We start from the raw sequence: 26,967 nt of genomic DNA, 5'->3' as shown, positions 1-26,967 counted from the left end.
TTAGGAAAGACGAAGGTCCAAGTCTCCCCCGTCAGTGTTTTCACAAAAAAATTTCACCGACATTCCTGTGGCGTCTGTCTGCAGCCTCTGCTGCTCTCTTCACTGGGTGCAGATGATAAGACAGTGTGCAGCTGTGTTCAACTGACCAGTAAACAAAGTTAAAAGTAGCTTAACTTTCACCCTTCAATTTAAAGAGATATTCACCAACCTTTTTACTTTAAATATATCAATTGTCGTAGTACATCATTACATTCTTTGGGTAAGAGGTGTCAAAAGTCCTGTATGCTGTAGACAATAATGCATTTATTAACGTCAAATCTTCTGTAAAGTAATGTGGAGCTCTAATTTATGAGTCTGAAGTTAATGGGTGACTGATGAGTGCTGCTAAGTAATACAATAAAAGCAGTGAAGTGTCATCAGCTGAAAGCACTTGAAGCAGCAAAAGTAAACATAATTTGACTGTTGAGTTACTGTGTTGAACTGCAGCCAAAAGTCCTCTGGATTACTGCAGTATGTCTCTGTAGCATTAAAGCGCAAACTTCAATTTAAACGTCACATGATGAAGTGAAATAGCAGTCTGAGATGTGTGTTTCTCATCTGGTTTGTACAGGATGTTCTGAATAATGAAATATTGTATTGAATACATCATCTGTGCATTAATGAGAGTTAAACAACAGCAGGATAGTAACATTTATTGACATGCAGTATCAGATTAAAGATATCAAATATACATATAGTCATGTGAAAAATGTTCGATCCTGCCAGTGTTACAGTCATTGTCATGTGTTCACTGTGAATACTGAAATAAGTGACGTCAAACAAGCAAAGTTTTCACACACATTTCTCAACACAAACGTCTTTCCGACACACTTTCAGAGTCAGAGATTTAGAGACACATTTGAAAGTTTGCAAGCTGCTTCACCCCACTGCTCCTGACATGCTCGTGATCCAGTAGAGAGAATGATAGACTGGCTGTTAAAGGTTATTACACATAATTTGTGTGTGCTGGTTAAAAGTTTGCAGCCACATCAGTCGGTCACACATAACACACAAATGACTACTGTGACTGTTAGTAGAACAACAATGTTTACAACAGCAAAGTCACAATAAACTCAATATCTGGAAGAAGTTTAAGATTTGTGGAAAGTAAACAGCCGACACAGACAGCTGTCAGATAATTCTTAACTCTCACTAACAAGCAGTTAGCTTAACAAGCACAAATGGGTGCTTTTCTGAAATATGAATCATATTTAAGCACGTTGAATAAGTGGAAGGCAACTTGTTAGCCCCCATAAGGAAGTTATGTTAATGGATTTCTAACTGACAAAGGTTCAAGTCGCTCCACTGCCACGTCTCATCTACGTGCGTGATGGAGTTCTGATGAGGCAGCGGCTTCTCTCGCTCTCTCAATTGAATTGAATTGAATTGAATTGAATTGAATTGAATTGAAAGGGGGGTTTATTGGCATGAAAGTCTCAACAACAATATTGCCAAAGCATCTGTCCAAACACTCGACCATAAGAATAAACATAACACCAACACAACACCAAGATTGATTATTGATTTACATTAATTATATGTACAGTATCTCCTGTGTGTGTGTGTGTGTGTGTGTGCGTGTGTGTGTGTGTGTGTCGGTCACTTGCTGTCCCTCGGGTTGTGGCATGTTGATATTCATTGGGCAGCAAGATATGCCTTGTCCCCTTCTCCCAGGAGTATTTCTAATTTTGAGTGGTCATTCAGCTCTTTGAAATCTGAGATTATAGAGTTGAATTTGTTAAAATAAATGTTTCTTGTATCGTGAATTTTTTACATTGTAGGAGAAAGTGCATCTCTGTCTCGACCTCACCTCAAGTTCTGTTTTCTTTTGGTTGCCGTGATTTTTTGTGTCTTCCTGTTTGGATTGTCAGTTTGTGGTCACTGAGCCTGAACCTGCTCAGGATCGGGTATAGAACTGATGACTGAGTGGACCCCAGACTTCACTACCGTACGGCGCAATGTGCTGGATGACACTATCAAATATTTTAAGCCAGATTTTGACTGGAATTTGGAAATTATAACATTTCTCCTCGAGCTTTTTCTTTTAGTGCATTCACTGCCACGTTGAAACTCCCTGATGCTGTAATAGTTATACCAAGGTAGGTTTAACTCATTCAATTATATGATTATTTATGGTAAATTGGTGTTTGTTTTCCCGACATCTGTGGCATTTTTGAAAGATCATGACATCAGTTTTCTTCATATTTACTGCCAGGGCCCAGTTCTGACAGTACTTTTCTACTAGCTGTTGCTGTAGTCCTTGTTCAGTGTGTGACGGCCATGCCTCTGGTGCTGTTGGGCTGTTTGTTGATATTCTTTGTGTTGCAGATGCCCAGCAGGAGGGGTTCGGGCGTCGTTAGGTGCTGGGAACACCTGGGCCCGTTGTTCCCAGTACTATAAGAACACACCGCACTAGGCTCTGCGAGAGAGAGGGAGGACAAGGGAGAACTCCTGCTCTCCGCTCTCCATGCTCTTTATTGTTTTGTTTTCACATTGATATGTGGGTTGTTGAGTTAGTTTCAATAAATTATGATTTACTTGCGTTAACTTCTAGTGTTGTCTCCTATTATTTGTCATGGTTTTGATCCGGCCGTGACAAGTGGGGGACAGTAGAACAAGGTCATCAGCATAAAACAGAGACTTCACCTCTCTAGCTGGAGGGAGAGGCCAGGAGCAGCACACTGATCCATCTAATCAAGTTCATCATACACATTAAATAAAGTCGGACTTAAATTGCAGCCCTGGCGTACACCTCTTCTCTGGGTGAAGAATTCAGTTTGTTTTAATTTTAACAGCACACATATTTTCCAAATACATTCATTTAACCAGATCATACATTTTGCCCCCTATACCACAGTGTAGAAACTTGTAATAGAGCCCTTCATGCCAAACAGAGTCGAAAGCTTTCTTGATAGATAGATAGATAGATAGATAGATAGATAGATAGATAGATAGATAGATAGATAGATAGAATTACTTTAATGATATCAATATCAATCAAAGAAGTGAATATTTTACCATTTTTTGTTTGGTGTACATTGTTTGTTAATTAAAGTGTGAAGAGTATATACATGGTCGGTGGTGCGGTGTTTTGGGAGGAAGCCAATTTGACCTTTACTCAAGACGGAGCGTTCCTCAAGGAAATCTAGTATTCTTTTATTAAGAATAGCACTTTTTAACATGAGGCAAAAAGGGCAGGGGCTCAAATACCCCTTGGGCCCTATGTGTGCATGTGCCTGCCTTCAACCTTAGATTTAAAAAAATATACACCAACCTCTTTACTGTTTTAGCTTTTACCTCACAATTTGTAGCCCATACTTTTCAATGTATTTTGTCATTATTATTATTATTATTGATATCTAATGCAAATTGAAAGTCCTTATATCAAAATTCCTGTAAATGATGTATTTATTATTGTCAAATCTTTAAAGTAATGTTGAGCTCTAATTTATGAGTCTGAAGTTAATGGGTGACTGATGAGTGCTGCTAAGTAATAAAATAAAAGCAGTGAAGTGTCATTAGCTGAAAGCACTTGAAGTAGCAAAAGTAAACATAATCTGACTGAGTTACTGTGTTGAACTGCAGCCAAAAGTCCTCTGGATTACTGCAGTATGTCTCTGTAGCATTAAAGCACAAACTGTAATTTACACTTCACATAATGAAGTGAAATAGCAGTCTGAGTTGTGTGTTTTTCATCTGGTTTGTACAGGATGTTCTGAATAATGAAATATTGTATTGAATACATCATCTGTGCATTAATGAGAGTTAAACAACAGCATGATAGTAACATTTATTCACATGCAGTATCAGATTAAAGATATCAAATATTAATATAGTCATGTTAAAAACGTTCAGTCCTGCCAGTGTTACAGTCAATGTCGTGTGTTCACTGTGAATACTGAAATAAGTGACGTCAAACAAGCAAAGTTTTCACTCACATTTCTCAACACAAACGTCTTTCTGACACACTTTCAGAGTCAGAGATTTAGAGACACATTTGAAAGTTTGTGAGCTGCTTCTCCCCACTGCTCCTTACATGCTCGTGATCCAGTAGAGAGAATGATAGACCGGCTGTTTAAAGGTTATTACACATAATTTGTGTGCTGGTTAAAAGTTTGCAGCCACATCAGTCGGTCACACATCAGTCAGAGTAACAGTAGAAGAAAGAACAGAGAAATGTCATGAAACACAGTACAGCTCAAGACAGATCATCCTCAAACAATCAGAATAAAAATGATTCTGTAACAATCATATTATTATAAATCACTCAGGTCCAGTTTCAAAGGCACAATGGAAGATTTTAGTCCTTTTAGTCATCCAACTGTAATCCAGAAGATCTGAGCTTCTCTCTATGATTTGATAGCAGAGCTGACCATGCAGACATGTTAGTGCATGTGAGTCACTCTGGTTACAATAGTTGATATAGTAATATCTATAGTATATAGAGTAATATCTATAGTATATAGAGAGTAATATTTATTGTGTGGCACAAACGCCAGCCCCATCCCCTCCTGGAATCATGTGAATGGTGTCCTCAGGTTTGACTCCACAGTCAGACAGCAGTCTCTGGTCTTCTAGCTCCCGGCCATTGAAGCTCAGTCGCTGTTGACTTTCTACAACAAACAAACACAAGCAAGTCAACAACAGGCACTGAGAACATTTCTCCAAACTGAATCCGAAATATATCAATTACAATTGTTAAAATATCGTTCTATTTCAATCGTGACCATGTCGTCGCATAACCCAATGTGATTTTACCTGCAGGTGTTCCCCCAGTCTGTGTTATCTTGGTCTTCAGCTGCAGCACTCTGGTACATTTAAACTCTTCCTCAGTAAAGATGAAGGTCAAAGTCTCCCCTGTTAGGGTTTTCACAAAAACTTTCACAGCCATTTCTGTGGTGTCTGTCTGTAGAGTTCACTCTCTGCTGCTCTCTTCACCGGGTGCAGATGATAAGACAGGGCGAGGCTGTGATCAACTGACAGGAAACAAATAAAAAATACTTTCACTTTCAACCCTAAATTTAAAGAAATATACACCCACCTCTTTACTGTTAAATCTGTTTTAGCTTTTACCTCATAATTTGTAGCCCATAATTTTCAACTTATTTTGTCATCTATTGTTATAATAATAATAATAATAATAATAATGATAATAATTAAATACAAATTAAAAGCACAATTTTCTATACATCATTACGTTGCTTAGGATAGCAGGTAATCATGCAAAAACTTCTAAGTCCTCATGCCAAATTTCCTATATACTGTATATAATAATGTATTTATTAACGTCAAATCTCCTTTAAAGTAATGTGGAGCTCTAATTTATGAGTCTGAAGTTAATGGGTGACTGATGAGTGCTGCTAAGTAATAAAGTAAGAAGCAGTGAAGTGTCATCAGCTGAAAGAACTTGAAGCAGCAAAATAATCTGACTGTTGAGTTACTGTGTTGAACTGCAGCCAAAAGTCCTCTGGATTACTGCAGTATGTCTCTGTAGCATTAAAGCACAAACTTTAATTTACATGTCACATAATAAAGTGAAATAGCAGTCTGAGTTGTGTGTTTCTCATCTGGTTTGTACAGGATGTTCTGAATAATGAAATATTGTATTGAATACATCATCTGTGCATTAATGAGAGTTAAACAACAGCTGGATAGTAACATTTATTCACATGCAGTATCAGATTAATGATATCAAATATTAATATAGTCATGTTAAAAACGTTCAGTCCTGCCAGTGTTACAGTCAATGTCATGTGTTCACTGTGAATACTGAAATAAGTGACGTCAGACAAGCAAAGTTTTCACACACATTTCTCAACACAAACGTCTTTCTGACACACTTTCAGAGTCAGAGATTTAGAGACACATTTGAAAGTTTGTGAGCTTCTTCTCCCCACTGCTCCTTACATGCTTGTGATCCAGTGGAGAGAATGATAGACCGGCTGTTTAAAGGTTATTACACATAATTTGTGTGTGCTGGTTAAAAGTTTGCAGCCACATCAGTCAGTCTCACATCAGTCAGAGTAACAGTAGAAGAAGAAACAAAGAAATGTCATGAAACACAGTACAGCTCAAGACAGATCATCCTCAAACAATCAGAATAAAAATGATTCTGTAACAATCATATTATTATAAATCAATCAGGTCCAGTTTCAAAGGCACAATGGAAGATTTGAGCCCTTTTAGTCATCCAACAGAAGTGATCTGAGCTTCTCTCTTTGTTTTGATAGCAGAGCGACCATGCAGACATGTTAGTACATGTGAGTCACTCTGGTTACAATAGTTGATCGTTAAATATTAATGCTTTCAGTTGCTGGCGAGCTACCAACCCAAACAATCCACTATCTCTCTCTGGAATCACTTAATGCACTTTTAAACCTCAGTACCAAAACAGCTTCATTCTTAGATTAATATATGGAGTAAATATAGCATATAGAGAGTAATATCTGTAGTACATATGATGTATATAGAGTAATAGAGTATATATAGTTTATAACATCTGTAGTATATGTAGTTTGTATAGAGTCATATCTGTAGTATATATAGAGTAATACATTTCTATTAGCTGTAACGGAGTAATATATCACATTCCTAATAATATTTCTGTCATGTGTTATGCCATGTTACGCGTTACAAGCCGCGTTACAGACTGAAGTGAAGTCATCTTTGTAGTTTTTTAAGAACCCATCCACACCAACATGACCACATTAATAAAGGCTCTGTGTGTTTAATATAGACAAGCCTGTAACATATTTGTTCAGTCTCAGTCTTCAGTGTGACTGAAATGAGCCGTATGTGGTAGGCCTGATGATGAAGACTAATCCTCAGAGCACACTTGTTGAAAGTAACTAAACGGTAGTGTAATAGGTAGTAAATTACTCTACACAGACTGTAATATTGTAATATGATATACTTTAAAATGAAGGTAACTAATAATATGTATTAAATTGCATCTTGAAAGTAACTTGACCAACACTGGTATTAAAACAGTTGACCCTTTACCTACATACATGATGCCACATTTAATATCTTGACTTTAGTTCTCAGTAAAAGGGTCAAGAAGTGGACAGCTTTGCACAACGGATGATTTTAGACAAATATCTGAACTGTGACGACGAGTCAAAATGTGTCTTTGTGTCCCCAGATGATAATAAGTCATGGTGAGGACAGAGCAGGATAACATCAGCCTTCTTTAAGACTCAGTGGAGCTGATTTACTCCAGTCATTGTACCAGTTAGACTGTTAATGTGATGTAGAAAACACTGATCTGTCCACCTGTGTGACTTGTTTTGCTGTCTGAAGTCTTCAGCATGAATCCTTGTGGAGATCTTCCACTGCTGCTGGTTGAGGATGTGGTGCTGACTCACTGCTGACATCACTTCCTGTTAACATATGTATGTCCACGCAGTCCATACTTCGATTTCCACCGTCCCTGTCACCCATTCCACTACTTACACGACCACAGCAGTGTGTCTCTCTGTTCAACTGAATGGTTGATCCATCTTTGAGTCCACGGTCAGTCAGCAGCTCGTCGTCCCACAGCGGCCAGAAACCGATCGCCAGTGTATACTCTACAACAAAGGAAATCAAAACCAGACAGTCACAACTAACTCACACAGACATCATTCATGATTTTAACAGGTCATTTTTATTTGCCTTTCTTAACCCAATGTCAAATCTCATCTTAATAAACAACAACTTAACTTAATGTTAACTGTGATTGATACAGTAGTGATTCTACCTGGGATCCCAAAGACAGACTGTATCTTCTTCAGCTGCAGCACTGTGATCAAGGCCGCTTTAATGCACGGGCTTACCTGGGCTGAAGCCCAGGGGCCTCACGCGTTCAGGGGCCTCCCAAGTTCAGGTTCACAATGAGCTGAAAAGATCATATTGTTTTGTAACTTGTCAGGTTTTCTGTCAATCACTCTAATCGCACCTTACGTGGCTGCTGATTGATCCAAATTAGGAGTTACCCACGTGGCCCCATAGCCTATGGCCCGTGGGCTGACCTATCAGAATGTCTATAGTTAGTTTTGAGGTGTGTCCCTCTATGATTGATTGACATTTAGTGGAAAATGTCGGGGAGGACGTTTGAGAGTGGTGCCCAGAAAAGAAAAAAACTTATTAAGAAAGAGTTGGGCGAAAAAGAATTACTGAAGAGCATCCCAATGCTTTTTTAAACCAGCTGCTGCTGAAGATGGAGCCAGCACCAGGGGAAGCTCGCTATCTCACACACCGGAGGGAGCGGAGGATGCGCAGGCCGCGCAGGTGGATGTAGCTGGAGAGGAGCAGGGGACCGCCCGCAGCAGTGGAGGGCAGGAGGAGGGGGGAGCACACGGGCCCCAGAGAAAGGACCAGGCTGCAAAGCAGTCAGGGGTAGACGAGTCAAATGACCCATGTAACAGTGACCCGGGCCGCAGGGGAAACAATACTGATGCAAAAGTGCGCGCTTATTGGGCGAAAATGGAGTCCTGTCAAAGTAAAGATGCTAACATGATGGATCACACCCCATGCAAACATGTTCTATCCTTTTTAATTAATAGAGAGGCGTTAGTGGAGCCTGTTTCATATGTCCACGCTTGCTCTCCATGACTTCTCCACACCGGAGCGCACAACAAGGATGCGCTCCGACTCGGACTGCCCTTCCACCTGGACACCGCATACCTCGACCCCGTAACTCGGCCAGAGTTTACCCTACACACGGTTCTCGTATTTCTCCTTTCACGGACTCCTCGGCGTGTGTGATTACTCCTTCAGCCTGCGTTCATCCGCAAAAGGAGCGGCTCGAGTGCGCTGCGTAAATGAAGGCCACGCGCAGCTCAGAAAGCATCTGCCGCAGGAGCTGAAAGACAAACGACTCAGCAAGGTGGAGTCACTGCGGGTAGCTATTTACTATATCAATGTGGAGCCTGCTGGACTTGTATCGGGATGGAGGTGTCACTCGGAGACGCGCGTAACTGCGCCGCTGCAGCAGAGGTCAGAGTGCAGCAATGATGGCGAATACTCGCTCAAGTTGGCACAGCCATATAAATGTGCCACAAAGTCAACCCAGTGGGAGACTTGGAGATCAGACGCTAAATTCAGATTAGCTGTTGTTAACGCAGTGCTAACTTGAGCCAGTGTACAGGCGAAGTTGAGCGCACAGAAGGAGAGATTGAGAGCAAGAGTGAGTGATCTGCAGCGCAGCCAGCAAGAGTCTGTGAGAGTGCAGGGGTTATTATTGCACCTTAAAATGCATAAAAGCAAACATGCAAATACATTTATTGAGCACAGAATATATTTCTGTTTCCGCAAATTAAATTATGTTTTTAGATTATACTGCAAACCTCCTGTAAATGTTGCTCAGTTTCATCTTTTTGGCACCTGGCATTAGGCCATGTTGCTATCCATGGGGCTGAATGGAGTGTGTGTGTGCAGGTGCATGTGATTGGTTCACAGGCCCACTGAGGCCAGAGAACAGGTCACTAACTTTGATCTGTTGCTGTTCTTCGCTTATGCCGTTATTAGTTATTATCAATGTTTGTGCAGACAGATGATGGTTGGTGTTGTTTTTCATAATATCGTTTGAAATCATATTTGCACACATTTTGGTTTTATTATCACCATAAGTTGCTGTGTGTGGTTCTTAAATAAAGTGTATTGTGTTTCTACTCAAGTGGGCTCAGTGATATGTTAATAACAATATTATGGTGTTTTCTGGCTCAAAGAGGGAAAATTCACTGTTGTATGTCTCGAAAGAAACTACTGCATTTTGTGATGTAGATTACCTAGATATTACGCTTTTTAAAATGAGACTCTATAAATCGAGGGGATGGAGGGCCTACAAAACCTCTCAGCCCCGGGGCCTAACATTAGGTTAAGGCGGCCCTGACTGTGATCCTCTTTAACTGCTCATTTAACTGGGTTTTTTGAAAATAACCCTTTAAATGGTGACTACTGGTGAGAATTTTGAAAAAAAATTCATTGTCAGAATTTCAGAATCAGAATCTAAGAGATAGCCAAATAGTGTAGAAGTTGACATTGCTGTTTGAAAATATGTTAACCTCTTAATCATTAGAGAACTTTTTTACCATTATTTTCTTAGATTTTTTATGGAAACAGAATCTGTTTGAGAAGTCAGTGGGCCACATGACAAGGAAGCTATTGGGAAAAAAATAATCATTTCTGCATATTAATATTCATATAAAATAGAGGAAGCACTAAAGTACAATAAAAAGAGCTGTCTCATTTCTCCAGTTTACTAATAGAATCTGCTGCTGGTTTGGAGCCACTGGGTCACATGACATGGAAGATATTGGAAAAAACTGCAATTATTCTGTATTAATATATTTCTGCTAAGTAATTTAATGACGGCCCCTAAATCAGTTGTCAGGGATTCAGCGAGGCTCTGGGAGGTGAGCTGACCGTCCTCCTGCTGCTCACACTGGGTGAACCTCAGTAAAGTCCGGCTGGACTAGGGTTGCCAACTCCCTGAAAAATAAATAGGGGACATGCTGTTTCACGTCAAACAGTTCACCATGGGCAGGGGTGGACTGGCCATCGGGCATACCGGGCATTTGCCCGGAGGGCCGATGGTGATTTTGGGCCGGGCCTTTTTTTTTTTTTTTTTTTTTTTTTTTTAACTAATGGTACTAGTATTATAGTAATGGTATTAATCATGATAGCTATTGGTACACAAAACTGGTAGATCGGCCCATTAGTCATGATTGACTTCGGGCTGGACCAATTACAGCAGAGGGCCGATGCCTTCCCTCTTGGCCCTCGGCTGTCAATCAATCAATCATACAGAGAGAGAAGATCACGAAAATGGAGAACAGCACTCAGCGGAAAGGAGGCGCGGAAAAGAATTGAGCGAAAAAGAGACAGGCCCTTCAGGCATTTGCACAGAGGTTTGCTTGTGGCTATGGCGGAGCTTCGTCTTCAGCAGCAGCGGCATCCGAAGCGGCCGCAGGTAACGTTAATGATGGCGGAGGTGGCCGTCAGGTGGATGAGGGGAAGGGGAGGCAGGAGGAGGAGAGACCCGCGGCGTCCGCCGGTGCGAGTGGAAGGGAATCTGAACTTCAGGTAAGAAGTGATAAACTGCGGTCTACCTGGGTTAGATATGAATCAAGTTTGGGTGTAGTTTATTTTCGTTGTGCTTGTTAACTGTTAACACAGTCAGTTACAAGTTTAGCTAGCTGTGCACGCTAACTAGCAAGCTGGAGATGTTTATGCTGATGCCCACTGAAAAGGACATTCGCATGTCATTGGACTCCGACATAGTCAGTGACAGGGCAGCTGAGAAGAGCGAGCTGTTTTTGTAGCCTGATGAGGTAAAATAAAGTTATCAAAACACTCATTATAATGTATCAGATAAGATTAGATTAAACCTTGTCATTGCACAAAGTACAGTCCAACATAAAAGTTTTGCATCTAACTTGAGTGCAACCAAGTAAAGTTCTTAGAAAATGCTTATATTAGATTTAATTAGAAATAGTGCATCTTAATAGGTCTTAATGCATAGGACACTAGGTGGAATAAAGATAAGAATGAGGTATTGTTTATATGGGACAGCTGTTTTCTTCCAGCCTTAACCTCTCACTGTCTCTTATAGGATGCTGTCACTCATTTTTGGAAGCCTGCCGTGGTTTCCTCTAAGTAAGTACGTATACTTTATACTTTATACACTGTTCTAACATTCTACACAAAGTTCTGTTCGCAGATGATACAAATTTTTTCTTATCACACAAGAACATACACGATCTGCAAAAGAATTTAAATGTTGAATTGATCACAGTTGATACATGGTTAAAATGCAATAAATTGTCACTAAATTTAAATAAGACAAACTTTATAATTTTTCGGTCAAACAGAAATTGAAGCAACCTTGAACTTATTGATATTAAAATAAATGACAGCCCTATTGAGAGAGTGAAGACCACTAGATTCCTGGGAGTTCAAATGGACGAGTTCGTAAATTTCAGGGGGCATATTGATGTATTAACCAAAAAATTATCAAAATATGTCGGACTATTTTTTAAGTTAAGGCATTTTTTACCTGGTGAAGCACTTGTAACATTATATCGGTCATTATTTGAACCACATCTTAATTACTGCAATATTATTTGGAGCAATACATTCCCCAGCCACTTGGGGAATTTGAAAATTCTGCAAAAGAAGATCATTCGAGCTATGTCTTGGGCTAAATTTGACGCTCCTTCCGACCCACTTTTTCATGGCTATGGCCTCCTGAAAATTACTGAACTTAATACTTTTCATAATGCTTGTACTATGTTTTGTGTTGTTAATAAGCTCAATGAAAGATTTTGTGACCTGATTCCAATTTCCTTTCCTCTGCATTCATATCAGACTAGGAAGAAGCATCTTATTAAGGGTAAAAATCGCAAACTCAAATATACCAGTCTCAGTATTGTTTGTAAAGGTCCACAGGTATGGAACAATCTTGATAGAGACATGCAAATGTCCCCATCTATAACTAAATAGATAAAATAGACTAAGGAGGCAGCTGTTGCTGAAATATTCTCAGTCATGATCTTGATATGGCAATTTCTCTTTCCTACACTGTAGTATAATTCTTCTTGGACTGTTGGTAACGTGACCACTTGGACCATGTTAGGAGTAGCTTTAGGTTAGGGTATCTCTTGTTTGGGTGTGTATGGTTGAGAGTGTTATATGTACATGTAAGTGTATATATGTGAAAATGTATTCTATGTAATTTTTTTATTTTTACTTGTATCTACTTTGTGCCTGGGCCCCTCTTAATAAGCTTTTTAAGCTTCCTAGGGTGTCCCATTTCACATAAGATTATTACAGATTTAAAAGAGTAAGCTGTATATGATTTTAACTCATGTGAATAAAGAAATGAAATGAAATGAAATATAGAAAACATGATTCAACTGTTTTTGAAGATACCAGTACTGACATCATCTGAGCAAGTCCATCAGGTGTCATTCTTTCTCACATTTCTCTGTATGTCTCCTTTCACTTTTTAAAGGTTGCCATGTTTGAGGAAATGTTCTGTGTTGCTGTGCTGAGTGTTGCTGCTGTGGAGGTCTAAGGTGTCTGTGAAAATATCACTTAATCACAGTCTGTCATGTATACATTTTAATATTCATCTCATCACTGTTCTTCTGTGTCCTATTTTTCAGGATCCCATCATACATTGTTCAGGAGGTTCCTCTAAGTAATAACTGTATAGAGTATATGACACAACTATTTTCCCAAATTCTTCTAGATATCAGTACTGTGATCATATAAGTAAGTCCAGCAAGTGTTGTTCTTTCTCACCATTCTTTCTCTGTCTCCTTTCACTTTTTAAAGGTTGCCATGTTTGAGGAAATATTCTGTGTTGCTGTGCTGTTTATTGATGTGGTGAATAAATAGTTATGAAAATATCACTAAATCTGTCATTTATTCATTTTAATATTCATCAATGATCATGTCTCACCTCTATTCCTTTCTGTCCTAATTTCAGAATCCCATCATATGTTGTACATTGTTCAGGAGGTTAACTAGACCTAGCAGCCTTTTGGTTTCCACTAAGTACTGTATAGAATAACGGGACTGGGAGGATGGTGTAGGTTTAAGTTTATTAGACAAGTACATATACACCAACAAGACAGTGTATAAGCATTGTCACAAGAAAGTTTGTTTCATTCGTAGGCTTCATTGTCTTTCCATCAATACCTGGTGGGCCGGTCTCGGCTCAAAATGCCCGGGCCGATTTTTTGTCCCAGTCCAGCCCTGACCATGGGCTACAGAAAAAGTGCGCCAGCAGACATTATCTACACTTTTTCCAGCCACGTTTTCTTTTTCTCATTCGAGTCTGTATTTTTGCAGCCTTTTCTTATTTTATCGGGGGAGTAACGTTACTGCTCGTGGTGGAAGGCGTACCGTCTGCAGTGTCCTGTGAACCTGTGTTGTTGTGAGCCATGCTGGATTGTTTTGCCAGTTGCCATAGGTCTCTTGTCTTCCGGTATCTTCTTGTAAGCGACAGTACCTCGACCAATGAGAAGAGCCGGATTCTGCATTGTTATGCTCGTGTGTGAGTGTGCTGTCGGCTCATTGGTCACAGAGCAGGAGAGGGCTGGCAGTAAGATTACCGTAAATATTCGTATAAAACGCCCTGTCATTCATTGATTCCAGTGACATTTTAAAGACCATTTTGATTCTCACGGAAATACGGAACAAAGTGCGTCCCTTTTAAGCTCAATACGGGACGCGTAACTTTGTTTCTAAATACGGGACTATTCCGTTTTTCAAGGGACGGTTGGCAACCCTAGGCTGGACCCGAGTGAATATCCGCCGAATATCCAACCTGAAACTAACTTCACGACGAGTCGCCTGTTGCAGCCTTTGAATGGGACGACAGGTGGGTTGCCGACTTCGCCGCAGACTAGGGGTGGGCGGATTGATCCAAATATCGATAGTATCGATACCAAGGTGAGTACTGGTATCGGATCGATACTAGCGTGATGAGATCGATATTTTTGTTGTAGTTTCTCTTCTATAAATTCAGCAAATCACTCATATTTCTTCATAGTTTGTGTGAGCGCAGCGTCTCTCTCAGTCCTTAAAGCGCAGCGCTCCTCTTCATCTCTCTCACTCCGCTCACTCAGGTTCACTGTAACTCAAAAATATATACTTATATTGATATTGAGCCTACTTTAAACTTGAAGTATGAATATGGCAGAATATAATAACCCCTTTGTCTATCTGTTGAAGGAACATCAGTATTTCTATTCAGGCTACATGCAGAGAGATAGGTTATAGATTTAATTAAGTTAAATATAATTTTCTTATTTGGCTAAAATCTTTGTCCTGTGTTTTATCGTTATCATAATCATGGTCAACTAGTTAAAGGAAAAAGTACCAAATCACTCAATGATCAGGAATTTTCAGTATCGGTATCGGTATTGGTATCGGCAATACTGGCCCTGTAGTTACTTGGTATCAGATCGATACCAAAATTTGCAGTATCGCCCACCCCTACCGCAGACCCCTGGCGCATTTTACGTGACGCAACGCGGGTGGGGCGCACTGAGGCGAGCCGCCCCGGTCGACAGTCGCGAGCGAGGGGGCCTCGTCCGTCCCCCGCGAGGGAGAGAGATGGCGCAGCGAGCACCACGGCCCCGGGAAGCGGCGATGTCCGGCGGGGGGTCACTGTCACTCAACTTAAACGGTGACTTGTAGAAATTATAAAAATAGCAGTAATGACAATAATAATCGGCTTTAAAATAACTTAGGGTGTAGTGCTTTCATTGTGTGCAACCTAAATTCGCCATTCGCCGTGATAATAAACCTACAAAAATCATGTCTTTTTTTTTTTTTTTTTTTTTTGCGGAGGTGCTGGCGCTCATTGGGCCCCAGGTGCACGTGGGCCCCTGGGCCTGTGCCCATAAAGCCCATTGGGTAATCCGGCCTTGTCTGTAGGTCAATCACACAATAACACTGAACTATAACAAGTCTGAATACTGGGAGAGGGGTTTATATCAAAAGAAGTCAGGCAGTAATGACAATGACAATTTTGTTATATTCATCTAAACTTTAGGATTCAAACAACAGACTGTTTGACCTACAAACATAATGACACATTTATGACAATATTAAAAGTATTTCTAGGTCTGATGAGCCCATAGAAAATGCTTCAGTTGAGTTCACTGATTTACAACATGAAATGACTTTGTGGGGCATACAGTGCATATTCCTGCTTTTCATTAACATAATGTGCAATAATATCTATTTGTCGTGTTTGTGTGTGAAATGCATAGTTTTTTAGACACTGCACAGCAAATTTCATTGTACAGCTGTGACAAAAAAGGCATTCTATTCTATTCAGATTCACAGGAAACAGTCAGTGCGTTTACATGCACAGCTTAGTCAGATTACAGCCATAGTTCGACTATGCTACTCAACCAGACAACTGCAATTGTCCGAGTATACATGCCGGTGAGAAAATCGGATTATTGGGCCGAAGCATGTCATACCCCGGTACGCTAGGTGGCGCTGTACCCTCTTCAACTAGTGGTAACAGAGCCACCTCCAGCTGACCTCTTTACGTCACCAGCTGCCTCGGCATTCAAGAAAGATGGTGTACGAAGAGCGTGACGAAGCTACATCTTTGTACACTTCATATATGGTGTTCATGATAATTACACAAACTAGATGCACAATGGCACTCTTTCTTGCGGTGATTTCGGAGGAAAGACGCTGCCGTCGTCCGTCTACTTCCGGCTCATGGCCCCGGGGAAAAAATCTTGCGCCTGCGCAGAACGCAAAATCCGATCCGATCTGATGGAGCGTATACATGCAGGAGTAATGCGACTATCAATCGTATAATCTAGGTGCTTTAATTCGACTATGAGAAATCCGATCCGGTCCGATTTAGTCAGACTAAGGTGTATACATGCATCTTAAAAATCCGATCATAGTCTGACTAACCCAGTAATTCGGTTTTCTTGAGTGTCATGTAAACACACTGACTGTTAAGTGCAAAACAAGTAACAAGAAAACTGTTAAAATCTGTCTGTGTTCAATGTGAATACTAAAATATATAACATCGTACAAGCAGTGTTTTCACACTCATTTCTAAACATAAATGTCTTTTTTACACACTTTTAGAGTTTTAAAGAATAAGAAATTAATTGAATAGTTTTTAACACGCGACACCTGCAATGTGTTTGTTATCCTTTACAGAAACTGGTAGTTCACACAAACTATTTTTTAATGATGATAAATTATTTGTGCGTGCTGATTAATAATCATCTGATATGTCGCAGCCACATCAGCGAGTAACACATCAATCAATACAACAGTAAAAAAAACAAAAACAAAGACATGTCATGAAACACAGTACAGCTCAAGACAGATCATCCTCAAACAATCAGAATAAAAATGATTCTGTAACAATCATGTTATTATAAATCACTCAGGTCCAGTTTCAAAAGGCCAATGGAAGTGATCTGAGCTTCTCTCTTTGATTTGATAGCAGAGCGACCATGCAGACATGTTAGTGCATGTGAGTCACTCTGGTTACAATAGTTGATTATTAAATATTAATGCTTTTAGTTGTTGGCAAGCAACCAACCCAAACAATCCACTATCTCTCTCAGGAATCACTTAATGCACTTTTTCATCTCAGTTTTAAAACAGCTTTATACTTAGATTAATATACTGAGTATATTTAGTATAGAGAGTAATATCGCTCTCTCTGGACAGCTTTGTACATGACGATTTCAGACAAATATCTGAAATGTGACGACGAGTCCAAATGTGTCTTTGTGTCCCCAGATGATAATAAGTCATGGTGAGGACAGAGCAGGATAACATCAGCCTTCTTTAAGACTCAGTGGAGCTGATTTACTCCAGTCATTGTACCAGTTAGACTGTTAATGTGATGTAGAAAACACTGATCTGTCCACCTGTGTGACTTGTTTTGCTGTCTGAAGTCCTCAGCATGAATCCTTGTGGAGATCTTAAACTGCTGCTGGTTAAGGATGTGGTGCTGACTCACTGCTGACATCACTTCCAGTTAACATTATAGCCACGCATTCCATACTCTTGTTTCTGCTCTCTCTGTCACCCATTCCAATACTTTCGCGACGACTTTGATATACGAAGCCATTCAAGTTAATGATTGATCCGTCTTTGATTCCATGGTTAGTCAGCAGCTCGTCGTCATACAGCTCCCAGGGGCCGATCGCCAGTGAATACACTACATCATGTGGACACAGGAACACAAACACAAACAAAGGAAATCAAAACCAGACAGTCACATATAACTCATTAAAACATAATTCATGATTTTTAACAGGTCATTTTTATTTGCCTTTCTTGGACCTGCAGTCAGACTACATGGTAAATATCTAATGGCAAATCTCATCTACTAACACAGAATCTTTTGACATTTTGATTCTACCTCGGATCCTGAAGACAGACTGTATCTTCTTCTTCAGCTGCAGCACTGTGATCCTCTTTAACTGCTCCTCAGTGACACTCAGGACGATGGCCCTCTCCGTCCCACAGTCCCAAACTTTGACCTTCATAATCCTCTCTGTGGGCTCGACCTCTGCAGCCACGACCTCTGCAGCCACTGTTGTGTGTGACTCTTCTGTGGATTGTTCTCCTAAATACGATAAAAATGACCCCATTTTAAATCTGCATAGGTCTGTGAGCGTCTGCTGGGCTCTTAACTAGTGCAAGTTACACAAGTGCGTGGGTGAGTTCAAGTGACCAATAAACTGAGCTGAAAAAATACTTTCACTTTCAACCTAGAGTCTTAAAGAAACACACACCAGCCTGTATTAAAAGAAAACATGGCATCTTAAACACAAATCATTGTGCTGAACTGTGATTTTACAATAAATAGTCCATCAGATTAACTTGACATAGCTGCAGCATTGAAGGGGCAATATGTAGTTTTGGAGAAGAAATTCAAACTCTGAATTTTAATATTTACAATATCAGTAAAGTAATATGATATAAATTCAGAAATAATTGTTGTTTTCCTTAACTAAATAAATGATCTGCTCTCAATGGAAAATAAGATTCCAGAACACTGTATGAAGAAAGAAAGGTGGCCGGGTCCACCACGTGTAAACAAAGTAAAACAGTATGAAACTGCGTTGTCAGTTTGTTCATTCAGTTTATTCAGTCATGAAAACAAAGAGAATTTTTTTTTTTTTAATTTAGTCTGTTTAGGTATAAAACAAGTCAATCAATGAACATCCATCTCTTCTGATGAAAATGTCTTCCCCAAAACTACATAGTGCACCTTTAAAATGATTTTATAACACAGTCTCAGGCTTTAAGGTCAAATATTTTGGGAAAACCACAAGAAAACAGTGCTTTAGGATACTGAAGGATGCTTTACTGTTTCCCTTTTACCTCTTCTTGTGTGTTCGTAGAGCTACAGTATTGTGCATTTATTCATCATTACAGCATTTTATGACCCATCAGCAACAATATCGTTTAAGATGGGTTGCCATTGAGACCGGCAGTTTTGTATCAACACAAATATTCAGATGTACATTTTTTTTTATCTGCTGCTGCTTTATAATCCCTCCTGCTGATTAATATCACCTGTTTCATCCACACGACATTCATTGTGGTCCTTCTTAGCAACAATTTTTTCTCTCTTGCTATATTATAGCTATATTATCATCATATTATATAAATTATCATACCAAGGCCAGAAAGTAGCACCTGAAGTAGCAGCGTTGATGTGCCATTGTAATTAAACAAATCCCTCGGTTTAAGCAGACTCATCCGGTGTTAATGTTCACTGTAAACACTTTAATATATTCTCATTAACTTCACGACAGTCGGTCGGCCACGTTTCTGAAATATCGGAACATCTTTTGGATGGACAGAAATTGTTGTGGTGCAGACACCTCCCGCCAACCTCAGCCTCTGTTGTGTGCTCATTAGCAAGTGTTAACATGCTAACACGCTAAACTGCGATGACAAACATGGTCGGCCTTATGAATTAAAAGGTCCTACATTAACTGTATTTATTTATACATTTACTATCTGTGTTGTTAGGTGGGCTGTGCTAGAGTCATATAGAGGTAATTGTGTAAAACCTCGTATCAAAATCCTCACATCAAATTACCAAATACTTTCCAATCCATGTGGTGCAATTGCATAAAACAGTGAAACTAATTTTAATCCCTCTGCACCGCCAAGCAAGATATTCAATCACAATAAAACACGGCTGATCACACTCACTTTATCTTTCACAGCAGCACAGGCTCGACGGACCACAGTGAGTCAGGTTTGCACGAGTCTAGTCACACGAGTCTAGTAACACACTCAAGCAATATAAAAAAAAAACATACATTATTCCAAGTGACAACAAAAATCTAATTACTCCTCACTTGAGGATTCATTGATAATCATTATAATTTCATAATTTCCATGGCTCTCTCGTGTCATGTCTTCTCTTTGAAGGACTTGCAGGTGGACGCTGCTTCCTCTCCTCGACTCTCTCCGAACTGTGTGATGTTCTGTATCGGTCTGGTGAATAGTTACACTTAAAGGGTTCAACTGAGCCACACTGACTCTGCGAGGACACACGAAATGTCTTCACGTCAGAGTGATCCTTGCTTTTACTGACACCACCCTCTCTTTTGTGTGTTAGTCGTCCTTCTGCTCCTACCCCTGCATCCACTGCCTCCATTTTTTTCCTCCCAACTTTAGTTTCTGCAGGTTTGACTCCAGTTCTTCTCAGATTACAGTCAGGCAAACTTGTTGTTTTTGTTCCAGTCTTTGCAACAGCATTGGTCTGTGTTTCCCAGACAGGCTCATTGGTCTTACGTATTTTCTTTTGGGGTTCATGGTTAGGCTTTAACATGCAGTCTACATTTCTCAGTGGTACTGTGGGGGTCCCTCTACTCTTGAGATGCTGCATGTGTTCCTTTGAGTTTGTATCAGGCTGTGTGTTTCGCCCGTGTCTCTTTTGTCCTCCATCCTTTTGTAGCTTTGCAGAATTTGGGTTTTTGGTTTGTCTGTCTCTGTCTGCTTCAGTGTCTGTTTGCAGCAGTTTCTCGAGGAGCGTGTCGTCATCCCCCTTCTTTAATGGATCACCATTCAAGTGCGCCAAGGTTTCCCCTCTTCTGCAGCTTTCATCCGTGAGCTGATGACTACAGACAAGAGGTCCTCCTCCCTCAGCCTCGTCATCTGAATGTGTGCGGGGAGCTTCCTTTTCATGATTTTTGCTCACTTTGAAGAGAAAAAAATGTGTTATTATTACTGATAAGCACAAGCAGCCGTATTGTACAGACGTGGGCACCATTTTTCAATCATTCCGAGAAGTTAGGCACGTTTTCTACAAACATTTCAAGATTCAAGATAACCCAAACAACCCGATAAGATAAAGTGCTTCAAGTGCTAAATAGAAACATGCGCTTCATTAAGAGCCTTGGTGAAGTTATGAAATTTTCTTTTTTGGCATATCCAGGTTGTGGCTGGATTGATTTTAGGAAGTCTGGACAGCAAACAACATGCATCACAGTCCTGATGCTGCGGGCGCTCATTTGAGATGTCAAAGTGTCTTTTGTGCAACATACAATACACTGTTGAAGTCTAGTCCAGAGTGACGTTATGACATGCTGTTAATAGCAAAGCGGTATGAAGACAACACAGAGAACAACAGTCCGTGGACAATAATGCTGATATAAACTGTCTGCTCTGTGACACTGACAGCACGATTGTTCGGAGACCCTTGCAGGTAGGTTGGTGATCCACGGACACAAAATCTGAATTGATCACTTGCAAATATCAGTGCGGTCACTCCATCTTTCAGACATGATTTGAGAGAGAGATCTACTTTTCCTGCAGTCTGAAGAGCCCTATGGATACAATATTGTGAGTGATGAAATGAAAACATCTCTCTAAGCTTAGCCCAAGTGCTTCTGTTGCCTAAACCTAACCACAGACTGTAAACGAACCTTGGATTCTGGTGGGACAGCCCTGGACTTTGTAACGCCCACCATCCATGCTTCATAAATTCTGTGTTTCTTTCAGTCAATGAAATGTGGTGCAGGTACATAAGATAGCATAGGGTCCATGTTCATTAACTTTCCTATAGATTACCTTTCATGACAACTTCACAAACTGCTGCGATGCTTTGTTGTACAAGATGAAACTCACTGAGTGGGTAGAAAGTACTTGTCCATCAACACTCTTTTTGTCTAACCAAGAAAGAAAGAAATAGTGTACATTTGTGAACGTACCCTTCCTGTACATGAGGAGGTAAGCTGTACAAGACATCAAAATCTTGTCTCCAGCACCAAATATCGGTTTTCTGACCTGTAGAATTGAAAATGACACCACAGTAAATGTTCAAATTCATGTTGTCGAGCATTCTACTGTGTGAGAAATTTGTGGAATTGGGCAGCATGTAGAAAACTGAGCCTCCTCACCCTCTCCACGACGTCGTCATTGAAGTGGTACCACGCCTCGGTCTCAAACGATTTGATTTGTGCGGTATAGTGACCTCCTGTCAGATCACCAAAGTGGTTGACTAAAGCGTAGAGGTCATATGTGCAGTTCTGAGGGGAGGGAAACGGAACAAAGTCACACACATTTATGAAAAAATATTCAATTGAAACAAATCAGCTGCTGAGGGAAAAATTGAAAAAGAGCATACCTCCATGTGTAAAGTTTGGGGGATGTCCACTTTGCAGGAAAGCTTGACGTAACGCCTGCGACTGTAGTCAAAGCTGAATCTCTTCAGCAGGAGGGTCAAAACGTCTGGATGGTGTGTTATCTCACATCCCTACAGAACACAGACAGACAACGACAGTCGTAGTCAGAGTCCTACATCAGAGCTTGGCAGACAGGTTTGACTCAAAATATGAGTGAATGAATTTGGGTATAAAAAGTATGTAACCATAATCATACAAAAGCATAAGAAAAGGAGCAATAACACGCAAAGGATAAGTTCACCCAAAAATGAATACTCTACTCATTATCATTATCTACTATCTACTTTTTGCTTCACAGCAAAAAAAGTGTTGCAGCGTTCACCTAACCAACTGAGGTAGAAGAGGACTTGTTTTAAAATGTTTAAAAAAAACCCACTACAATTCAAAAACTATAATACAAGTCCTCATAGACCCCGAGATTGGAAAATTGATATTTTAAGAAGGCATTATTTACAGCTTTGTTAAAGCAGAAATCTTCGCTGTAGCTGCGAAGCTAAAAGCGCTAGCAAGCAACCCGCCTGACATGGGTGCAGAAGCTCGACTGCCTGCCGAGGCTGTAAACGTCTTTTCAAATGTGGGATCTTGGGGCTTCGTGAGATTTGGATTACGTTGGACGAGCCGTTTTAATGTTTTAAAACAAGATCCCGCCTACTTCAGCTGTTGAGCTCCAGGAAAGGTTAGAGGTAGATTAGTAGATAATGACTGAATTTTCATTTTTGGGTGAACTTGTCCTTTTAATGGATTTTTCCATTTAGTGGCCTGTGGCAACCAGTGTTGAGGTGATTAACTCCTCCTATTATGATTAAGAAAGCAGGAGCAAAAAGAACCAGAAATAATTTCGGAGACCATTTTTAACCGTTAATCTGATGCCAATATTTCCTTTCAAGATTTGTGTTTGACAGATAAATTGAGATTTACACAAGACGATGATGAACTAACCTATGAAGGAATCGCCTGAACGTAAGGTAAAAAAGGTCAGGGTAATATAAATAGAGTTTGTTAATCTTGGAGATGATTTTGGGGGTGAGATTGTTCATGTGTTAGATTAAGACATTAGGGAGAAGATGCTAACACAATGATGAACTAACCTATGAACCTTGTGATTTACATAAGCCTTCTAAATGCACGGTTATCTACTGTAGACGTGTGTGAAATCATGTGAAAGTTTTGACGCAAACTAAAAAAGTGAAAACTCACAAACTCTGCGTCCTGCTTTCTGCTGCAGTGGTTGCAGTACATCTTGTTGTCCCCACAGACTTTCTCACCCTTGAAGAGAGCCGTCAGTCCTCGCTCCTGTTAACACCGAATACATTTTCATCCTGAATGCGCTTTTCTAATGTATATTTTAAGACTCTTATTCTTATCAAGGGAAAGCAGAGTACCACACTGTAGGTCCGGCGACGAGAATCCTCCACCGCGAGTGGCAGAATCCAAAAATGGCCCCTGGAATCGTTCCTCTCCTTACACCTGAGGCAGGTGGCCTTGTGGTTCAGCTCTCCCTTGAACATCTGGACAGAAAGGTACAGTCATGAGTGAGCGAGCTAGCAAGTGAGTGAGTGAGTGAGCGAGTAAGTGAGTGAGTCTCTACCATGGCTGCCTCCGGACTGGTCCGACACAGGATCTTCTCAAAATACTCCGCAGCATCACGTTGCTCAAACACTGAAAGTAGGAGTGAGCGCACACAAAAAACAGGCTTTTCACTGTATGATCATTTCATTGGTAACATATATAACTATGCCAGGCTCAAGGGGTGTCTGCAGGATTCAGCAGGGGGGTGTCTCAAACCCAAACTCACCATTCGTGATCCCCAGCTGCTTTGTGACCTTGTGTGTTTTGGCAACGCATTTCTGCATTTCAGAAAACAGCCGTCCCAGATGTAGGTCGATGGTTGATGAATCCTCGTCGCAGCATCTGCAGCACAGATGGAAGCATATGTGACTTTATTAAACGTGGAACCAGTAAATAACAGATCTCATGTCCTGTTCTTCAGTTATTTTTGACAGATGTATTAATAGAACTAGACACGAGAGGAAAACAAAATTAATGGTCCACTAACTGTAGAATATAGTCATGAGCAATAAGGCATTAGTGAGTGCTTTATAAAGCGTCAATATGCTACGCATATGTATGCTAACAAGCATTTCATGGCTTTTTTTTTCGATAGGACAGCGTAAGATGTGTAAGGGAAAGAGGGTGAGAGAGGGAAGGATGACACGTAGCAAAGGTTTGATTTGTATTAGGATGAAACAAAGTAATAAGATGAAGATAAAAATGTTTTAAATGAGGTTACAAACTTTTTCACAGCCTCCCGGAAGTCTTCAGTCATGAAAAGCACCTGAAGCACGCTGTTCAGATAGCATGTAAGACCTGGACTCTTCAGCCCATGGTAATCTGAAGACACAACAGTGACATGATACAATCATCTCAAAGCTCAGAGATGTGCAAAAAAAAAAACACGCTAAAGTCTTCCATTTCATGCCACCTACCTGAGATGGTGAAATTGTCTAGTTTCTCCCTGAACCTTTCCACGAGGTCATGATTCATGCTGATGTCTGCCGTGTGAGATTGCGGACATTGTTCTGTTTAAGCGGTCCAAATGTGTGGGTTCAGCCTGTTGGAGCACATTAGATAAAGGAGATGTTAAGCGACAACAGGCAATATCACAAGTTATGGACAAAGAAAATGTTTTAAAATACACAGAAGAACAACTTTTAAGGCCACAATTGGCTGTTTTTTCAATTAAGGCCTTGTTTCACACTCACTGTTTTTAAACTAGACAGCAATGAAGGTATTTACAACAAGAGAACAACAGTGGCTTTCATAAATGTGAATATATTTCTGGTTTCATTAACCCTCTATGATCGTAAACTGAATATTTTTTGGACAAGACAAGACATTTGAAGACGCCATCCTGCGCTCTGCTAAACACTATAATGGACATTCTTCACCATTTTCTGACATTTTCTGGACGAGACGGCTGATCGATTATCAAGAAAATAATCAACAGATTAATCAAAGACCTAAAAAAAAAAAAGTTAGATGCAGCCCTAAACATATAATGCCTGAATATTGATATGTTACATTCAAGGTCACGGTAGAATAAATAGATTAAAATATATATTTTTTTAAATTGCCCCATATTCCTTATATAATGACATAATGCTTTCACATTGATCCAATAATACAACACTCTGCCAGGGGCCATTCTCTTGCCTTTTATACTTAAAGTACCCTTTGCTGATAATACTTTTGTGTAGTTACTTGTGTTTTGATTAGTTTCCTCCCTCTCTGCGTGCTGAGGAACACTTCTGTAAAACTATAAATAGCCTAAGGAAAGATGGGTGTAGATCTTCTAAGCTACTTAAATTAGAAAATGCAGTGTTTTATACAGTGGCACTGCTACTTTCACTTGAGTCAAATATCTAAATACCTCTTCCTCCTGCGTTTGACTCCATAATATGGACAACATACGAAAACCACAGTATGAACGCAATCTGAATCATTTTCAGCGCACACAAAAACAACACAATGAGTAGAACTGAGCACGAGAAGTGGGCCATGAACGCAGCTGGTGTGTTCGGGTGTTATGGAGACCCGCGCAGCCTCTCGAGCCTCCATACCACGCGACATGTTTTTTTTTTTTTTTTAAAGGACGGAAGTAAGCTACTATCTAGTGAGATAAAGCAACTGTAAAGCGATACATACACGCACACTAACAGTCACAAGATGCCATCACACAACACGCTGACTTTTTATTTGGTTATGTAAAATGGGAGGGTAAAAACACGACGAGACTCACCGTGCAGCCTATCTGCGTCTGACTCATGAGAACTGCTTTCGCTTTCGATACCGCGAAGGACTTGCAGCTGACGGGTTCAGGGGGGACTTCACACTAACAGCTCAGTATTGAGTACGAGCATCAAAATCCTCCAGAGTTGTGTAGTTTCAGGTCTGGCTGTCGCACTTCCGGGTGAGCACCAGAATAAATCCGAAAAAGCAAGGAGAGAGAAACTGTCCAAGTAAGGTAAGACATCACTTCCTCTTACAAATCCACTCCTATTATGCCTCGAATTAAAAACTGAGGATGTTTTTTTTCTTCATATTATTCACCAGAAGACATATTTGTTCCTGAATAGAAATTAACAATCAGTTTGTGAAGTGATAGATGAGAATATACAGATTTAAACGCAGCATTGCTTTAAATATTCGGTGGTTTATTCTGATATATGTATGCTTGAAGATTGACTAATCCTCTGTTAAGAATCACACTGTCTTCATTAGTGTTGTTTTTTTAACTCTCCAGATAGGCCAGGGTGTGAAAAATCCACATGCTTTTTTGGCCTTTCAGTAACATTCACGAAAAGAAAAGTAAATATCATGATAGGTTTATAAGGTGTTTTCCAAATCTGGGAACTCCCCTAGAGGCAGTTCAGTAAGCAGGAACATATCTTGATAGTGATGAAGTCAAGATCAGAGGCTGAACTATTAATAACTCTCTCTCTCTCTCTCTCTCTCTCTCTCTCTCTCTCTCTCTCTCTCTCTCTCTCTCTCTCTCTCACACACACACACACACACACAGAGAGAGAGAGAGAGAGAGAGAGAGAGAGGCATGATACACATATTTTCTGATTCAGTGTGGTTCAAACTACTCGATGAAACCATACCACTCTATAAAGCTCGCCGCGTAAGTCCAGAAATGACAAATAACATTGTGCTA

General features: G+C 40.2%; 2 protein-coding genes and 2 long non-coding RNA genes across 6 annotated transcripts in view; 1 reads left to right on the top strand and 3 right to left on the bottom strand.

Moving 5' to 3' along the window:
- Nucleotides 1-26,967, bottom strand: part of LOC115590542 (uncharacterized) — a 518,602-nt gene that overhangs the window by 212,635 nt on the left and 279,000 nt on the right. The gene's annotated exons all lie outside the window — the stretch shown is intronic.
- Nucleotides 3,815-5,017, bottom strand: LOC115590576 (uncharacterized). Its single transcript, XR_003985778.1, has 2 exons — nt 4,798-5,017; nt 3,815-4,652 (listed from the first exon to the last, which is right to left on the bottom strand). It is a non-coding gene; the product is annotated as an uncharacterized LOC115590576 (long non-coding RNA).
- On the top strand, nt 10,768-13,415 carry LOC115590577 (uncharacterized). Of its 2 annotated transcripts, XR_003985780.1 has the most exons (4): nt 10,768-11,106; nt 11,636-11,679; nt 13,037-13,225; nt 13,363-13,415. It is a non-coding gene; the product is annotated as an uncharacterized LOC115590577 (long non-coding RNA). The 2 variants fall into 2 exon arrangements; XR_003985779.1 differs by lacking the exon at nt 13,363-13,415 and having other exon boundaries at nt 13,037-13,336.
- On the bottom strand, nt 16,748-26,262 carry LOC115590550 (ubiquitin carboxyl-terminal hydrolase 47-like). Of its 2 annotated transcripts, XR_003985774.1 has the most exons (13): nt 26,050-26,262; nt 24,737-24,861; nt 24,545-24,641; nt 24,046-24,161; nt 23,839-23,909; nt 23,633-23,758; nt 23,448-23,543; nt 22,193-22,321; nt 21,966-22,094; nt 21,777-21,852; nt 19,771-20,763; nt 17,960-18,166; nt 16,748-17,755 (listed from the first exon to the last, which is right to left on the bottom strand). XR_003985774.1 is itself a non-coding variant. In XM_030431945.1 (11 exons), exons 2-11 carry the CDS (start codon nt 24,792-24,794, stop codon nt 19,949-19,951), a joined length of 1,713 nt encoding a protein of 570 aa, XP_030287805.1. In that variant the 5' UTR covers nt 24,795-24,861; nt 26,050-26,262; the 3' UTR covers nt 19,315-19,948. The 2 variants fall into 2 exon arrangements, 1 of the variants encoding a protein (XP_030287805.1); XM_030431945.1 differs by lacking the exons at nt 16,748-17,755; nt 17,960-18,166 and having other exon boundaries at nt 19,315-20,763.

This window comes from Sparus aurata, chromosome 10, assembly GCF_900880675.1.
Source record: "Sparus aurata chromosome 10, fSpaAur1.1, whole genome shotgun sequence".
In the NCBI taxonomy this organism is placed as follows: domain Eukaryota; kingdom Metazoa; phylum Chordata; class Actinopteri; order Spariformes; family Sparidae; genus Sparus; species Sparus aurata.
The sequence above is the reverse complement of the archived record's forward strand: the minus strand, read 5'-3'. Positions and strand labels throughout refer to the sequence as shown.